Raw genomic sequence first — 15,999 nt, 5'->3', positions numbered from 1 at the left:
ACTACGTGCCGGAAGACCAACGCATGTACAAAATGATGATCTTCAAGCAGCAATTGAGGCAAACAGTGGCCAGACATATGAGGAACTGAGACAACAATTCAGTGTGAGTAGATAAACCATTTCGTAGCACCTCTATCATTTTGGGAAGCAATAGAAATTCGGTCCCACATGATTTGACTCCTGGCCAGAAGGCAAGGCGAGCATACACCTGCATTTCTTTGCTGTTCTGTCTGAGGAAGGAGCTATTTCTGGACAGGGTGTTGACATGTGATAAGAAGTGGCTCCTGTACCAAGCTCCACGGCGCCATCATGATTGGTTAACATCCCACGAACCGGTTCCAAAACAGCCGAAACCAGCACTGCCCCAGAAGGTCCTCCTGTGTTTTTGGTGGAACGCACGCGGCCAACTAGTTAGAACATCAATGCAAGTGTGTAGTGTCAGCAGTTGAGTCGTGTTCAAGAAAAACTCAAAACTCGGGAGCTAGCACTTCTGAATCGCAAAAGGGTCCTCCTGATACAGGACAACGCTAGGCCCCACGTGGATAGAGAAACACTATTGCATCCACCATACTCCCCGGACATTACACCGTCTGATTATCACATGTTCCATTCCTTGGACAATCACCTAAGAGGACGCCAGTGCAAATCCCCAGTAGAGGTGCAAAATGTACTTGAACCTTCTTCGCTTCACGGCCCACCAAGTTCTACAGCGATGGAATCCACGTCCTTCCAGAACATTGGCAAAAGGTCGTCGATGCTGATGGGGACTATTTTTATCTTTCGGGTACGTCTTAGTTGAAATGTCGATGTTCGAAGGTGGTGGTGAATAAGCGACAGAACTTTCTTGGTTACCTTTATAGGTTTATATGTGACGCAATGTATTGATCTTTTAATCCAATTTTCATCATACTAAACAATAACATTGCAACTAAATAATAATGTACTAACGAGAAAATTAGTAAATTTAGTTTAATTTCTTGGATTATAAGAGAGGGCAGTAGAATTAGAATTTGCTTATATGGTAATTATAGACGTAATTATGCGTAGTAATTTTTCTCTACGTACAATTCTTGTAATTGTGTTTCTCATCAATTACTTAGTGATTCGATTTATCCTCAAGCAGCCACAATATCACTAATCTGATTTTCACGAAGCTTTGCACCCTTGTAAACAACGCAGACTGCAGTGCAGAAAGGTTGCCAACTAATTAAACAAAAAATGTTATATGCAACTTTGTGCTAAGAAATGAATAAACAAACTAAAGGGGGGGGACAATGAGATTAAAAATAAAATGGCATGGCCTTGTGATAGGAGAATCAGGAACCATTTTCTCTCGTTTGCAGTGGCGTACGCACTGCTCTCCAGAATCTTTGAACTACTATGTGAACGCAGACACGCACCAGGAGAAAGAAGGGCAGAACGTTGAATTTCTTCTACCAGTGTAAATTACAACTAAAACTTACTATCCTCACACCTAACGTTTCCTCTAGCTGAGAATCTACCTAAAATGTTAGGATTCAGAGCCACTATTACATGATGACTTGCTGTTCCTACTAGCAGATCTATGGATGGATGGATGGATTAAAGTTTATCGTCCCCTTCAACAACAAGGTTCTATGATATTTGGACCTACAGCTGAACGAGTAATCCGAACTACATGAATTTCCTCCAGAAATCGAACGTGGGTCTCCCGCCGGACGACGAGTACGCAGATCATATAGTCACAAAGGAGTTAATTTTGATGCAATGTCTTTACCAGCTTCCAACGTTGATTCTGAAAGATATTTTTTTTCAGAATACAACTCCGTATTACGATAAGGAGGCAAAACCTTAAAGAAGAAAATGTGGAAATATTGACAATTTTGTCCTTTGAAAAAATAAGAAACATTGAAGAAACTAGAAATTTACCATTAAATGAAAATATGTGTTGATAATGATATGAACTGCGTTTTAAATATGCATATTATGAATTGATTTTTTGAACAGAAGAAAATGTTAAGAAACACTATGCTACGAATTGCGATTTCGGTAAGTATATTGTGATTTGATTTTTTTTTTAAGTAAAGAAAATCTTAAGAAACACTACAGTGAGGTTTTAAGTCGAAATATGTATTCAAATCATACATTAATAATCCCAAGCTTAGGAAGGATATCGAGCCATTTTTTTCTCAGATGGTAAGTCGAAAAATATAATTTATTCTTTTAAATTTAAGATGTCAACATTTAAAACTATTCGTTTAACTTTAAAATTATTATTTTAATTAGCTTGCACAGACCACTTTCTCTATGTTTGCAATATATTTGCTTTTCAAAACCATTACAGAATAAAGCAAATAAACCCTATATGCTTTTATTAAATCACAAAAAGTAAGACCGATTTTGGGCAAAATAACACCGATTTCAGGGATAAAATAAAACGAAAACTTCACGTTCTTATCTATGTCAAAAACCTCATTTTGAATTTTTGGTAGTTGTATACCCATGAAAAGGAACGAGATGGACCTCCAAATATCTAGAGGTCTTAGATACTCCTTCCAAGTTTGGTCAAGATACTCACTGCCTTGGAAGGTGGGCCTGGAACTTTAAGATACGGAGCATATTCCAAAAGTAAGGGCCGTTTGATGTTAAAAACACAGACGCTCGAGCGGAACGGAATTCATTGCCAGAAATAGGTGCCTACAGAGCTACTTGACTCATCCACATAATCACCATGGCGTTCCAAACACTTTTCGTAGCACAATCTTCCGTAAACCCTTTGATTAGAACTTTGCCGCCTGGAATTGGAACCAGTTGACAACTTCAGTCTTGCGATTCTCGTCGTTTTTAAACCGTTGTTCACAAAACCACCGTTTCAAATGCAAGAAGAAGAATGCTAAGGGCTAGGTCGGGACTGTATGGAGGGTGGTCAAACAGGTTCCAACGACAACCTTGAATCATCTTCTTGACAACAGCAACGGTATGAAGATACGCGTATTCGTTACGAGGATGATTTCATACGACAATTTTCCACGGCGTCGATTTTGAATCGCATGTCGCAGTTTGGTGAGCGTGTCGCAGTACACGTCAGCTGTAACTGTTGCCCCACGTTCCAAGAAATCAACCAACAGGACGTCCTTGTCGTCCCAAAAGACGGTAGCCATCAGTTTGTGACTCGAGTACGGCGATTGCTAAAACTTTTTTTTTTGGTTTGGGGGAGTACTGTTTGGATTTGGCGTTGGTGTGAGAAATCCACGTCTCGTCGCCCATCACAACGTGGGAAAACAAATCATCTCCATGTTGTCAATAACGATCAATAAACTGTAGGGCACTCCATGTGCATTACTCTTTGTGCTGGTCTGTTAGCATTTTCGACACCCACCTTGCATTCAATTTGTGATATTCAAGCACTTCTGTGACAATCCTGTAGATATTAGTTCGTGGTGCAACGTGCAACGTGCTCTGGTGCAACGTGGGGCTCTGGTGCAACATGGGGAAAGTCATTATCCAGAGCACTGATCATCAATCGCCGACCACTTCGCAGTTTTTGGTTCACTTGCCCCACGAGATCATCTTTCTGAACACTAGGCCTGCCATTCCGGTTTTCGTCGTGCACGTTCTTGGGGCCACTTTGAAACTTCCGACATTTGCGAACCTTTCCTGCACTCATTACTGTAGGTCAATGCACTAGGCACAACTCCCGATGGGTATCAGCAGCAGAAGTTCCTTTTGCACCCAAAAATCGTATCACACCGTGCACTTCACAACTAGCGGGCGAAACAATTCTTGCGGTCATTCCACGGCTGCCAAACTCCTACTGGCTCAAGACAACCACCGCAGTGGCTTCATTCATAGTCCGTCGTTGGCACGGCATGCGTGAAATTGTGTTCCGGCTTACCCCAATTTCCCTATAGGGAAGACTGAGGTATTCACGAACACATAGGCTTCGATTATAAATAACTCTTTTGTTTTTAGAGATGAAATTAAGATTTGTTGTGTATAGAAAGCTTGGAGTATTTCCTGTTTACTAAAGTGCAAGGGAAAGTTAAGAGTAACATTTTTCATCAAATCAGTGACATGGTTTAAAATGTATCTATATTCGGGGTTGCACCAGTGGTCGGGCTAACTCTGAAAATACTCTTCACTTGTGTTTTTAGAGATGAAATTAAGATTTGTTGTGTATAGAAAGCTTGGAGTATTTCCTGTTTACTAAAGTGCAGAGAAAAGTCAAGAGTAACATTTTTCAACAAATCAGTGAGATGGCTTAAAATGTATCTATATTCGGGATTGCTCCAGGGGTCGGGCTAACCCTGAAAATACTCTTCACTTTTAAATTTTCCTTTACGAAAGAAGCGAATGCATTAAAATTATACTGTAGGTTTAGTATTTAAATCCTCAATAAGAATTATAATTACAAATACAACCCAAGTTAATGAGAAACAAGACCAGAGCTCGTCATCTTTAAAACTATTAAAAATGAAAGCTAATAGGTAAAAGGCTAAACAAAATTTCGTAAAGTTTTGTCCCATATAGGTCTAGGTAGAGCGTTAATAAAAAGAGTGTCAGGAATTGATCTCCCACTACCAATTTTATTATAAAATTTCTTTATAAAAGTATTTTCACAAAATACTGTACAAATTAATCTCTCTAATATCAAAGGTTAGTTATAAGTGGTCTTTGACCGTAAGGTCGCAGACAGGATCTCTGCAGAGCTCCGTGAAGGCTAAGCGGAGTGGAATTAGGTGCCCAAAACTCCGAAGCAAGCAGTGGGTAGGTTAGTTGGCCAACAGAACCCCGAAGCAGGCTAAACGGCTGAGGTTGGGATTCCCAGTCAGAGCCCCGAGCAGGCTAAGCCAGGAGAAAGGATAGGCGTAGTCCCGAAGCAGACTAGAGGCCCTGGGGTTAGGTTACTCCTAAAGTCCCGAAGCAGACAGTAGGAGGTCATCAAAAAACTAGTACTGAATTGCCTTTTGTCCATCCAATTTATAGGGTTCCTTGGGTGGCGGTAGCGCTGCTGCTTCAATGTCGTCTTCTGCTCCGTGGGAAGGGCTATAAACCGTCGTCTGCAAGTGGTTGTAAACCTTTCAAAAGCATGCGTACAGGTATAGTCAGAGCTGCCGCAGACGTGGTGTGACCCATGACGCAGCGTTGGAATTTATACGCCTTCCTAGTATGATTAAGCTCAAAAGTCATGTATTTTTTACTTTTAGGATGCAATAATACTGTAGTTGAAAATAACTATACTTTATGTCGATAGTTGAGATGCAAGATTTGCCTCTAAGTACATGTAAAATGTCTTTCGTGGACTGGAATGGAATGCTCATTGCAAGCCTGTAGATCCAAAACCAGGCTGAACTCTGAACTATTTGGTTTTCTCACTGTGAGAAGTTTCGAGAAATAGGAACTGTCACTAGTCCCTTTAATAATATTGGCCTCTAAAAGTTGTTTAATTTGCAAATCCATTTGCGTTCTTACAGCCAATGGAATAAGTGTAAAGACGCTCCTTTATCTATTCTTATCTTATGTACATAACCGCGAAAGTAGCCAATATCACTTGGTGTATAAGAAAATATCCCTGTATTTAAAAAGTATATCTTCTACAGCCTTTTTTTTGTTGATTCGTTAAATTGGGATTGATGTCGAATAACTTAACATCAAAAAGTGACTTGGTCTTTTCTAGCCTACTCTGAATTTTTTGTTCAGTTCTATAAAACGTTTCCTCATTTGGTTCATCTTTTTGGCAATCAGCCTGTAAATCCACTTCTTGAATATTTTCTTCAACATTTGCAATAGATGTGTTTTCTTCTAAGGTTACCGGTCTATTAGTCGGATTTGATATTAATAGCGTGAAATTATTCTTAGGTACCTTGGTAGACAACGTTTGTAGTCCGTATTTGTCCAATAAGTTTTCTAATGCAGAAATAAAAAATATTCGCTATACGAATGTGTTCCTGATTTAGCATCTTAATGTTCTCCCTTCCATCTGATAAAGTGATGTACTTGCAAGTTTTGTTGTTCATTAACTTCCTGACTTTCGGCCCTCAAAACATGTTCTTGAGAGGGTTTGTCCTGGGACCCCTCTAGGCGTTTCCCTGTGGGTTATTGTTATAACATATACTGGAAGAATGCCCCACACAATGTGCCGCATACTATAATTGTTTCCAGCCTAGGATTACCATTATTATTTGTGTTATTATTTTTGGAATTGTTTTTCTTTCCGTTTTTCTGCTGTTTTCGATTACCATTATTTGTATTTTTCGAACTGTAATTGCTACGGCCACCTCTCCTAAATTGTGAGTTCTGTATAACATTTTGAACTACCAGAAGAGATAATTCAGCAATTTAATTTGCTAATTTAGTGAAATCTAATGAATTACTAGATGTACTAGACTTGCTAGGGGCGGGGGGTTCGGGACGGCGATTTGGATTGGTAGCTTGGAACGGGTATTTAGAGGTAACTGATTTTGTGATGTACCCTGTAGCTGTGGTGCTGAAGGTGTAGGAAAGACTGGAGTTGAATGTTGGTATTGATTCCAATTAGGTGTTAGATTACATAATGGATGTCAGCTCTTGTTGATGCACAGGGAAGGAAGCGCAATCGATTGCTGATGAGTTTAAATTGCTGACTGGTGAATTATGATCACAGAGTGAATATATTGCCTGTTGTAACTCCACGTCATCACGCTTCTTCATTAGGTCATTTCCTTTTTCCAGATTATGTAAATGTGTTTGTAAGACCTGAACAGTTGTAAATGTTTCTAACGTAATCTTTTGTAAAAAGTTTTTCTTTAGCCCTAGGGTTAAATAATTTATTTTCTGTTCTTCAGTGGCTTGAGGCAAAACTTGCCGAATAACTCTCAGTTTTCTAAGAAAATACGCATCATCTATTGGCTCATTTTCGCTCTGTTGGACCTGAAAAATTTCAAACTCCTCCCGATATGCCGATAATTTTGGTCTACTCAAGTCAACTAATTTATCCTTTAGTTGTTCGTAATTAAGTGCATCTAACTGGTTCTGGGCGTTTAACTGTAGCACTAAATCGGGGCGCCACGTCTTGTAAATACATTAGTAACAGTTCCTACTTTTTCTCAGCATTCCAAGAATGCAATAACGCAAGATGGTCAAAAAGTTAAAAAATCTATCGGGGTCCTTCGTAACGTGTTCCGAATACTTAGCGAGGTGCAGTATATTAAAAGAAGGGCGCGAATTCTGCTCCATATTTGCACCGTCCTCCAGGAAAATGTTCTTTTCTATTCTAGTATGAGGCATGCACTAAAATAAAGTCAAGTACGAATTACTAGCTTCACTAATTGTACACTTAAAAAAATCACATACCTTAAAAAGGAGTTCACTGTCAAGTTAATAAAAATACTGTCCAGTAGGGGAGTATTCAGATCAATGCTGAGCCGTTCAAAGGCTTTACCATGTAAAGTTTTGTCCCATATAGGTATAGATAGAGCGTTAATAACAAAGAGTGTCAGGCATAGATCTCCCACTACCAATTTTATTATAAAATTTCTCTATAAAAGTATTTTCACAAAATACTGTACAAATTAATCTCCCTAATATCAAAGGTTAGTTATAGGTGGTCTTTGACCGTAAGGTCGCAGACAGGATCTCTGCAGAGCGCCGTGAAGGCTAAGCGGAGTGGAATTAGGTGCCCAAAACTCCGAAGCAAGCAGTAGGTAGGTTAGTTGGCCAACAGAGCCCCGAAGCAGGCTAAACGGCTGAGGTTGGGATTCCCAGTCAGAGCCCCGAGCAGGTTAAGCCAGGAGAAAGGATAGGCGTAGTCCCGAAGCAGACTAGAGGCCCTGGGGTTAGTTTACTCCTAAAGTCCCGAAGCAGACAGTAGGAGGGTCACCAGAAAACTAGTACAGAATCGCCTTTTGTCCATTCAATTTATAGGGTTCTTTTAGTGGCGGTAGCGCTGCTGCTCCAATGTCGTCTTCTGCTCCGTGGGAGGGGCTACAAGCCGTCGTCTGCAAGTGATTGTAGATCCATCTGGTGTGAAGTCTTCTTTTCGAACTACTTGGTGGTGTTTGTAAACACTGACATGTGGAATTGTTTGTTTACAACATCACATGGGATATTAGAATATACTCTAATGAAAGAAATTCAGAAGTAACGGTGCATTAAGTAAAATATTCATTAAAATGAAAACCTTATTTGAAATTGCATAAATCACAGATATACGCATTAAAAGACAGTATTTATTGGTCCAATATTCAAACGCGGTTAATATTCTGATCAAAACTGGCTAACTGCTAATGGACTAATAAATTTGTAAAACACCCTGCGAATCTCACACAGGAAAATGGCTGCGGTGGCTCAGTGGTAGAGCGTTCACCTCTGGTGCTTGGGGTCCCGGGCTCGATCCCAGCCCCCGCCAAGTGAACTTTGTGGTGGACAAACACCGTGTGTGTGGGTTTTCTGAGTGTTCTCCCGTTTCCTCCCACTTTATTCATTCCACCATTTCATTCATTTCTCATCATCACCGTCTCCGTTAGCCTAGCCGGCATAAGTGGGACGTAAAACTCAAAGATTTCATTTCGTTTCATTTCACACACAGGAAAAAAAATGCAGCCTATAATGAAGGATTAGATATCTAAAATTGGGTTACTGATTATAGAATAATGAAGTAGGCTACTATTGACCTAAAATAATAAATACAGCAGACTATTCTAATGAGTGAAGCTAATAACGCTTATTACCAAGACATGATCTATTTCCCAAGCCAATTTAATTTACTTATTACTTACTTTTACATAAAAAAGGTATTTACATTTTTTAAATAATTTATTTCAGACCATGGGACAAAGCTCAATATTCCAGAGTAATGGCAAACATTGTGTTTGGCATTTCGCCACGAGACACCATTTTATTATTAAAGTTGAACCTAATTGTTGAGTGCATATAGGCTAATAAGATTACCAAAAACTAATGCTCAAATATAGGTGAGTACATACTCTTACCTGTAACAGTATAGATAGGATAAGAGCCAAATTACATTGCCCAAATTTTTAAATCAACATTATAAGTGAATCGACAAAAACAACAAACCGTCTTCTTCCTGGCAATCCACTCAATTGACTGTCATCAAATTTATGCTATACTTTTGTAAGTCCCTCCGCTAGCATGCAGCAAAGTCGTCTGTTTTCTAACAAGCTTCCTTGGGCGTAAACTTGGGTGTTCGGCATTACCCTGTGTTCGCAAATACCCGGGTTTCCCCTACATCGATGGCCCTTACTTTTGGAATACGCCTCGTAACATGTACTAATCTACCGAATTGTAGCAATTAAAGAGATATCAATAAAGCAATAACAAAAATCCAAAGAATGCATAAATTTGGAAGAATCCGGAAGAAGAAAGACAATAGTATGCTTTCCAGGTCTGCAACTAGAGGGGGGCTAGGGAGGCCGGACCCCCTAAAATTTTCGTAGCCTCACAGGCCTCAATACAAATTTCTATTATTAATTCAAAAAACAGAATTTAAATATTTGTAAGATAATTTTTGGCGACTTGGCCCCTAACATATTCAAGCCCCCCCCCCAACCTCTTTGGCTGGTTGCGGGCTTGATGCTTTCGAATCCATTTTCAATACCTTTATTTTTTTTAAAAAAGTATGAAACAGGAACAATACTTGTGTGAACAAATAAGATAAGATAAATATGAGTACCGTGCTTTGTGAAAGATGAACGATTAGGTATTTATTCAGTTCAAAGTGGCCTAACATACATATTGAACAAATAAGATATGCAAAGAATAACCGGACCTATATAACAAGAATGAGCGCATCATGCACTAGAAGAAAACCAATTCTGTGTGGAAGTACATTAGTCATTAGTAGAACCGTTCATTAATATAGAAGGTTAGGAAGAGAAGTAAAATAAATAAAAAAAAAGTGATAATGTTAGCACCTTGAATAAAGAATAATGTTAGACATTAAGTGAAATTTAAAATATCTTATTACAGAAAAACAGTGAAGAAAAAGAAAAATCAGGAAAATGGTTAAGATTATGAATCTGAATTAAACATAACATCGTAACAATATTTGATTTTTAGATGTTAAAAAGTATAACAGTAAGAAAGTTATACCACAATAATTGCACAATGCTCTTATTTATTGTTACTCTGATGGTAAATGGAGTTGCCATTGAAACGCCAGTTTAAGTAAAATTAATCATGGATTGAACACCAAAAGTTCAATTTATATAATTCTAAACAACTGAAATTATGTGGAATATATTATTATATTCTCGCTTACCTGATCTAGCAATTGCAGAAGTTAAACTTCCCAAGAGATAAACAGTACGTTTCCTTAATTTCAACTTGTCTGCAGACAATGGAATAATTATTCTTGACAATACATCAGCGCCAGCTGTAATTGACATACACAAGGCCATTTCTGTTCTGGTAAACCCAATGGAAGACAGGAAAAACGGATATATTGTGAAAAAGTTTGTATCAGAAAGGAAAGACAAAGATATGCCGAGAACAATATTTACATACGAAAGATCTTTCAAAAGTGTAAGATCAAACAGATCAACAATTTTTGACCAAACTGTCCATCTTTTTATTCTTCCTCTTCTTCTGTTCTTATTTGCTGCTGCAGCTACTTGTTCCAAATGCTCTGTTAATCCATTGTCAAACATCAAGATGCTACTTCCGAAATTTACAGATGACTGCCTGAAAATAATGAAGTACATATTGTTCCTATACAGACACTATTCTACTGTAGACATACATGTGATTAATATAAAGCAATATTAAATAGTATTCTCTGGTTAAGTTCACCTAAATAAGTTTAATTTTATCCGAACCTTTATAGTGAACATGATTATATGTCTCAGCCTGAGCCCAGAAAAGTTTAAGTAAGATTTAAGTAATTTGGAATGTTATTCTTCTTCAAAAATTGTTCGAAACTAATGGGCAATATCCATTAGTAGAAGGTTAAGCAGGGAAAATAATAGGTTATGTGAAAAGAAGACAAAAGAAGAAAGAAATAAACACTATAATCAATTAGACTGAAAGTATTTGAGTAAAATGTAGCAAAAATGATGACTGAATGTAATTTAGTATGTCAATCTGGTAAATAAAACAATAATCTCTTAGAGGCAATTGGAAATAGGAAGCTGAATATTGTTGAAAATCACTCAAACAATTATGTAATGATTTTCAGTACAAGATTTTCAGAATGTCCAACCCCCTCAATGCAATAATTATCTTTGATTACATATTTTATAGTACTAATTCCCTTAGAAATTATTTTAAATGAATGTCAAGCAAAGAATTTGACAGTATTATTAATTTTCTCTTATAAAATATACATTATTTTTTGATTGCAGTGTAATGTTCCTTTTCAGTACCGAAGTCAAGGCATGACATATTTAAAGTGGGACCTGAACACTACGCGATTTATATTCGAGGCAAGTACCTTTATAGGTGTCGAACATGATTTTCGAAAACATTGCTGTTTGAACCTATATACATTGGTGTGCAAAAATTAAGGATGAGATAGATGAAGGTAAACCCTGCAGCATATTGCCAGACGTCTCCCACGCATGCACAGGGAGCTAGATGCTAAATAGCCAGAGGTCAGCGTGATTGTAGCGCCGAATGCATCTGCTTCTGAATGAAGCAGTTGAATGAAAAGAACGAGACAACGTGTGTCGGTCTGAGAGCTATTAAGGTGTGTTGTGGTGGCGTACTAACACAATGGCCCGAAGAAAAGATTTAAGTGACTTCACAGGTTGAAGAATTGTCGGGAAATTAGAACGACGAAGTGTGACAAGTATGGCTTAGAAGTTTGGTATTGCCCACAGTAGTTTCAAGTGCATGAGGAACATTCCGAAACAAAAGCAATGCTGTACGAAAGCTAGGAATACATATAAGCAAGCTGTTAATGAAGCGAGAAAGCAGTATACTTCGGCAAAAATCGAATCGTCTGTTAATAAGTGTAAACAAGCTTGGAATGTAATTAATTCTATAGTTAAGAGTAATCAGGACTGTCTTTACCCCAATCCAGAAGATTTTAGTAATTATTTCGTAAATTCTGTAGATGAAGTACACAATAATATTGACAAACCTGATGTAACAGCAGTCAATCTAATGGAACAATCTGTAAATCCTATACACGATAGTTTTGTATTCAGAAATATATCTCCCCAAGTAGTTCTCAACATTGTAAATAACTTTAAGTGTTCAAACAGTGTTGATGTTTATGGATTGTCGAGTAATCTAATTAAAAAAGTTATTGATTGTATTGTTCTGCCGCTTACACATTGCATTAACCAATGTCTAACACAGGGAATCTTCTCCGAAGTTTTAAAATTATCACGAGTTGTGCCTGTATATAAAAAGGGACCCGAGAATTGTCCATCTAGTTATCGACCAATTTCTCTGGTACCAGTCTTCTCAAAAATTCTTGAAACTGTGATACATATGCAGTTATGTGATTATCTTGATAAGTATAACCTAATTAGTGATTCACAATTTGGTTTTGTAAAGGGTAGATCTACTGTTGGAGCGATTGATTCGTTGGTAAAGAGGGTTATTAGAGGGTTTGAAAACAAGGATTTTGTTCAGGCAACATTTTGTGATTTAAGCAAAGCCTTTGATTGTGTTGAACACACAATTCTCCTTAAAAAATTAGAGTACTACGGTATCAAGGGTTTAAGTTTTAGATTATTCAAGTCTTACTTAGAAAACCGTAAACAAATTGTTTTTGTAAATAACAATAAATCTGGTATTGCATCAGTTAAATACGGAGTACCCCAAGGTTCAGTACTTGGGCCACTTCTATTTTTACTAATGATAAATGATCTACCTTACTTTTTATCTGCTTACTCTATACTATATGCTGACGATACGACCTTCCTAAATACTAGTCCTGATCTTAGTAGACTTAATTCTATAACTGAAAATACTTGGGATCAGGTTGTGATTTGGTTTAAGGCTAATGGTTTTTTACTTAACGAGAATAAAACTCAACATATGACTTTTAGTCTAAAAGAAGTGCCTGCTGAGAATAACTCAACATGTGTGAAGTTCCTAGGTATATATATTGACAACAAGTTATCGTGGGAACAGCATATTAATTATATTTCTGGAAGACTCTCAAGAGTAATATATCTGCTAAAACAACTAAAAAATCATGTTCCTGATAACTATGTCAGATCGGCTTACTTTGCTTTTTTTCAAAGTATAATTTTGTATGGTATATTATTTTGGGGTAACAATTATCATGTAAATAGCATTCTTTTAATACAGAAAAAGGCCATCAGAATTATTTCAAACGTAGACAAATTAGCTCATTGCAGACCTTTGTTTATCAATCTTAAAATTATGACAATAATCAATCTATACATTTACACAGTACTCCTCTATATAAAAAGCAATCACCAAAATTTACAACTCAGGCAAGACATCCACTCGTATAATACTAGAAGCAGTAAATTCATAAATGTCCCATATCAACGATTGTCCAAATCATTGAACAGTTATGAGACAGTTGGAATAAAACTGTATAACAAGTTGCCTGCATCACTAAAAGATGAACATATAGATAGATTTAAAAGTAAGTTATACAATTGGTTAGTTGCAACGCCCTTTTATTCATTACAGGAGTATTTTAATTGTTCAATAGAAGTGTAACGTATTTTGTAATCTCGTGTTGAGCTTGTATTTAATATGTATATTGTTATTGTAATTTATTTTGTAACGTCATTTCATCATTAATTTAGTTATATATCATTATTTATTTATACTTACGTATCAATATTGTATCGCATTTTGACGTTGTCTATTGCTATGTATAGCTTAACGACAATAAAATTCTTTATTATTATTATTATTATTATAAATAAAATCGGTGGTGGATCGTGATCAACTACATCAGCAGACGACATTGTGCAACAGGTAACAATAGATCGACAATAAACAGCGGGTGCAATTGCAATCACCTCTAAGAGGACTTGAAGTCTCCACTTCTCCACCATTTGTAGTAGTGCCAAGAACACCAGGATTGGACCGAGTAGTTGAGATAAGCTTCCTTCTCCGATGAAACCAGATCAAGTATAAGTTATGATTCTGTAGTACATAATGTTACATGGGTCTCCCATTTTTTGAACGCGGTACACTCATTTATCAACGTTATTGTAATATTGTACTCCTTCTCTGTGTGTGTGTTTCAACAGATGCAGTTGACTCCAGCTACTTCTTTATAGAGGATAATGCGTGACCGCATCGAACGTTGAAAGTGGTGAAGCTCTTGGAACGAGAGGAAATTCGGCAAATTGAATCCAATCGAGCATATTTGGGATGCTATGAGGAGATGGCTTTAGGACCTCCAGATACACTAAAAACGTGCTGATGGAGTTGGTATTTATGTGAGAGATGACATTAATAAGAAAATTCTGACTATGTTGCCACAGGAATACGGCTTCTGTACTGAATACATTATCGTTGAATGCAGTTTCTGGAATAAAAATTCTAATCTATTCGGTGTTCAGACCGCCTAAAGCAAGTTTTAAAAATTTCGAAGATAAAATATTGCAACATTTGTCCTTTTATGAAAATTGACTATTTGTCTGTGATTTTAATTTTAACATGCTAAAGTTGAACAGTGAAAATGAAACATTTCGTGATGTTTTATCCGGCTTTAACTTTCAATGTGCGCTTCCCCATTTTCCATACTGCTACATCACATTCACTACTCGACCTCATCTTAACTAACAATCCGCACAAAATTGTTCACCATGGGCAATTACCAATTGCAAACATATCATACTAAGATCTAGTGTTCGCCTGTTACTCCATACATTCACCGAAAAGAGGGTCAAAACGTTCCTTGTACAGAAATTCAAATAAAATGAATGAAGCTGCTCTTCTCTTTTGCTCCTCCGTGGGTAAATGGCTAGCATGCGCGCCTTCGGCGCGGGCGTCCCGGTTTCGATTCCCGGCGGGAGCTCATGTGATTCGGTTTCCACGTTAATCAGTAGGTCCACGTCTCATATAGCCTCGCTGCTGAAAAGGGACGTTAATCTCAAAATCAACTCAATCAACTCATTGATGCGGAAAAAATTACTTGGCAGGCAATCGACGATTTTCGTCTATAGAACGAAAACTTTATTTCTTTAATACGCGATATTAACACTGCTCGATAAGCATGTCCCACTCATTAAAGGCAAAGTATCGCGACCTTCTTCCCCGTGAATAACTAAAGAAATTCTAAATTTAATGGTTAAACGCGATTTTCCTTATAGACAATACACGAAGTCTCGCAAAGATAATCCAGTACATGCCGATAACTATTTTTTTTTTAAATATAAAATCTTGCGAAATAGATCTACTCATTTAATTAGAAAAGTCAAAATGGAATTTGCCTCGAATGTAGTGTGCAGCACTACTAACTCGAAAATGTAGAAAAAATTAAATCTATTAGGGATCAAGAACAATAGGAAACAAAACATTGCTAGCAATACATACATTGCAGATGATCTTAATAACCATTTTTGTGAAATCAAATAATACAGATTCTAAAATTATATATAACTGGGAAACCCAGAATGTACAGGAAACGTATTTTCCTTTGAATATGTGTCCTCTAACGGTCATGCTGACCACCAATAAAATAAAATTAAATTCTACTGGTGATGACCAGATTAATATTCAATTTATTAAGAAAATTTTGCATTTTGTACTAAGTTCAATTACTATTACTTTCAACTGTTCTCTTATGAGCGGCATTTTTCCATCTGCTTGGAAAACAACTGAAGTCCTAGCATTCCCTAAAACCAGTAATATCGCAAGTGCAAGTATTAATGATTTCCGGTGTCAGAGGAAATTTTTACCCCTGGAAACTTTTACCCGCTGGAAAGTTTACCCCCTGGAAATCTTTACCCCCCTTGTCGGTTTCTGGTAATTTCAAAGAAAAAGTCAGAAGTCACATTAAAAATTCATATCATAGAATGTGATCTCTCATTGTATGCAATCACTTTGGGCAAGATGGCTTTAAATCAGAAG

The 15,999-nt window shown here is 37.2% G+C and overlaps 1 protein-coding gene across 2 annotated transcripts in view; it reads right to left on the bottom strand.

Annotated features, from left to right (window-relative positions):
• LOC145680884 (monocarboxylate transporter 9-like) overlaps positions 1-15,999 on the bottom strand; it is a 61,619-nt gene that overhangs the window by 16,483 nt on the left and 29,137 nt on the right. For both annotated transcript variants that reach the window (XM_081752033.1, XM_081752034.1), the window contains one exon: positions 10,241-10,662. In XM_081752033.1, coding sequence (XP_081608159.1) covers positions 10,241-10,662 — 422 coding nt within the window. The remainder of the gene's footprint in view (positions 1-10,240; positions 10,663-15,999) is intronic.

This window comes from Thermobia domestica, chromosome 3, assembly GCF_964235325.1.
Source record: "Thermobia domestica chromosome 3, izTheDome1.hap1.1, whole genome shotgun sequence".
NCBI classification, from domain to species: domain Eukaryota; kingdom Metazoa; phylum Arthropoda; class Insecta; order Zygentoma; family Lepismatidae; genus Thermobia; species Thermobia domestica.
This window is presented reverse-complemented; position numbering and strand designations above follow the sequence as displayed.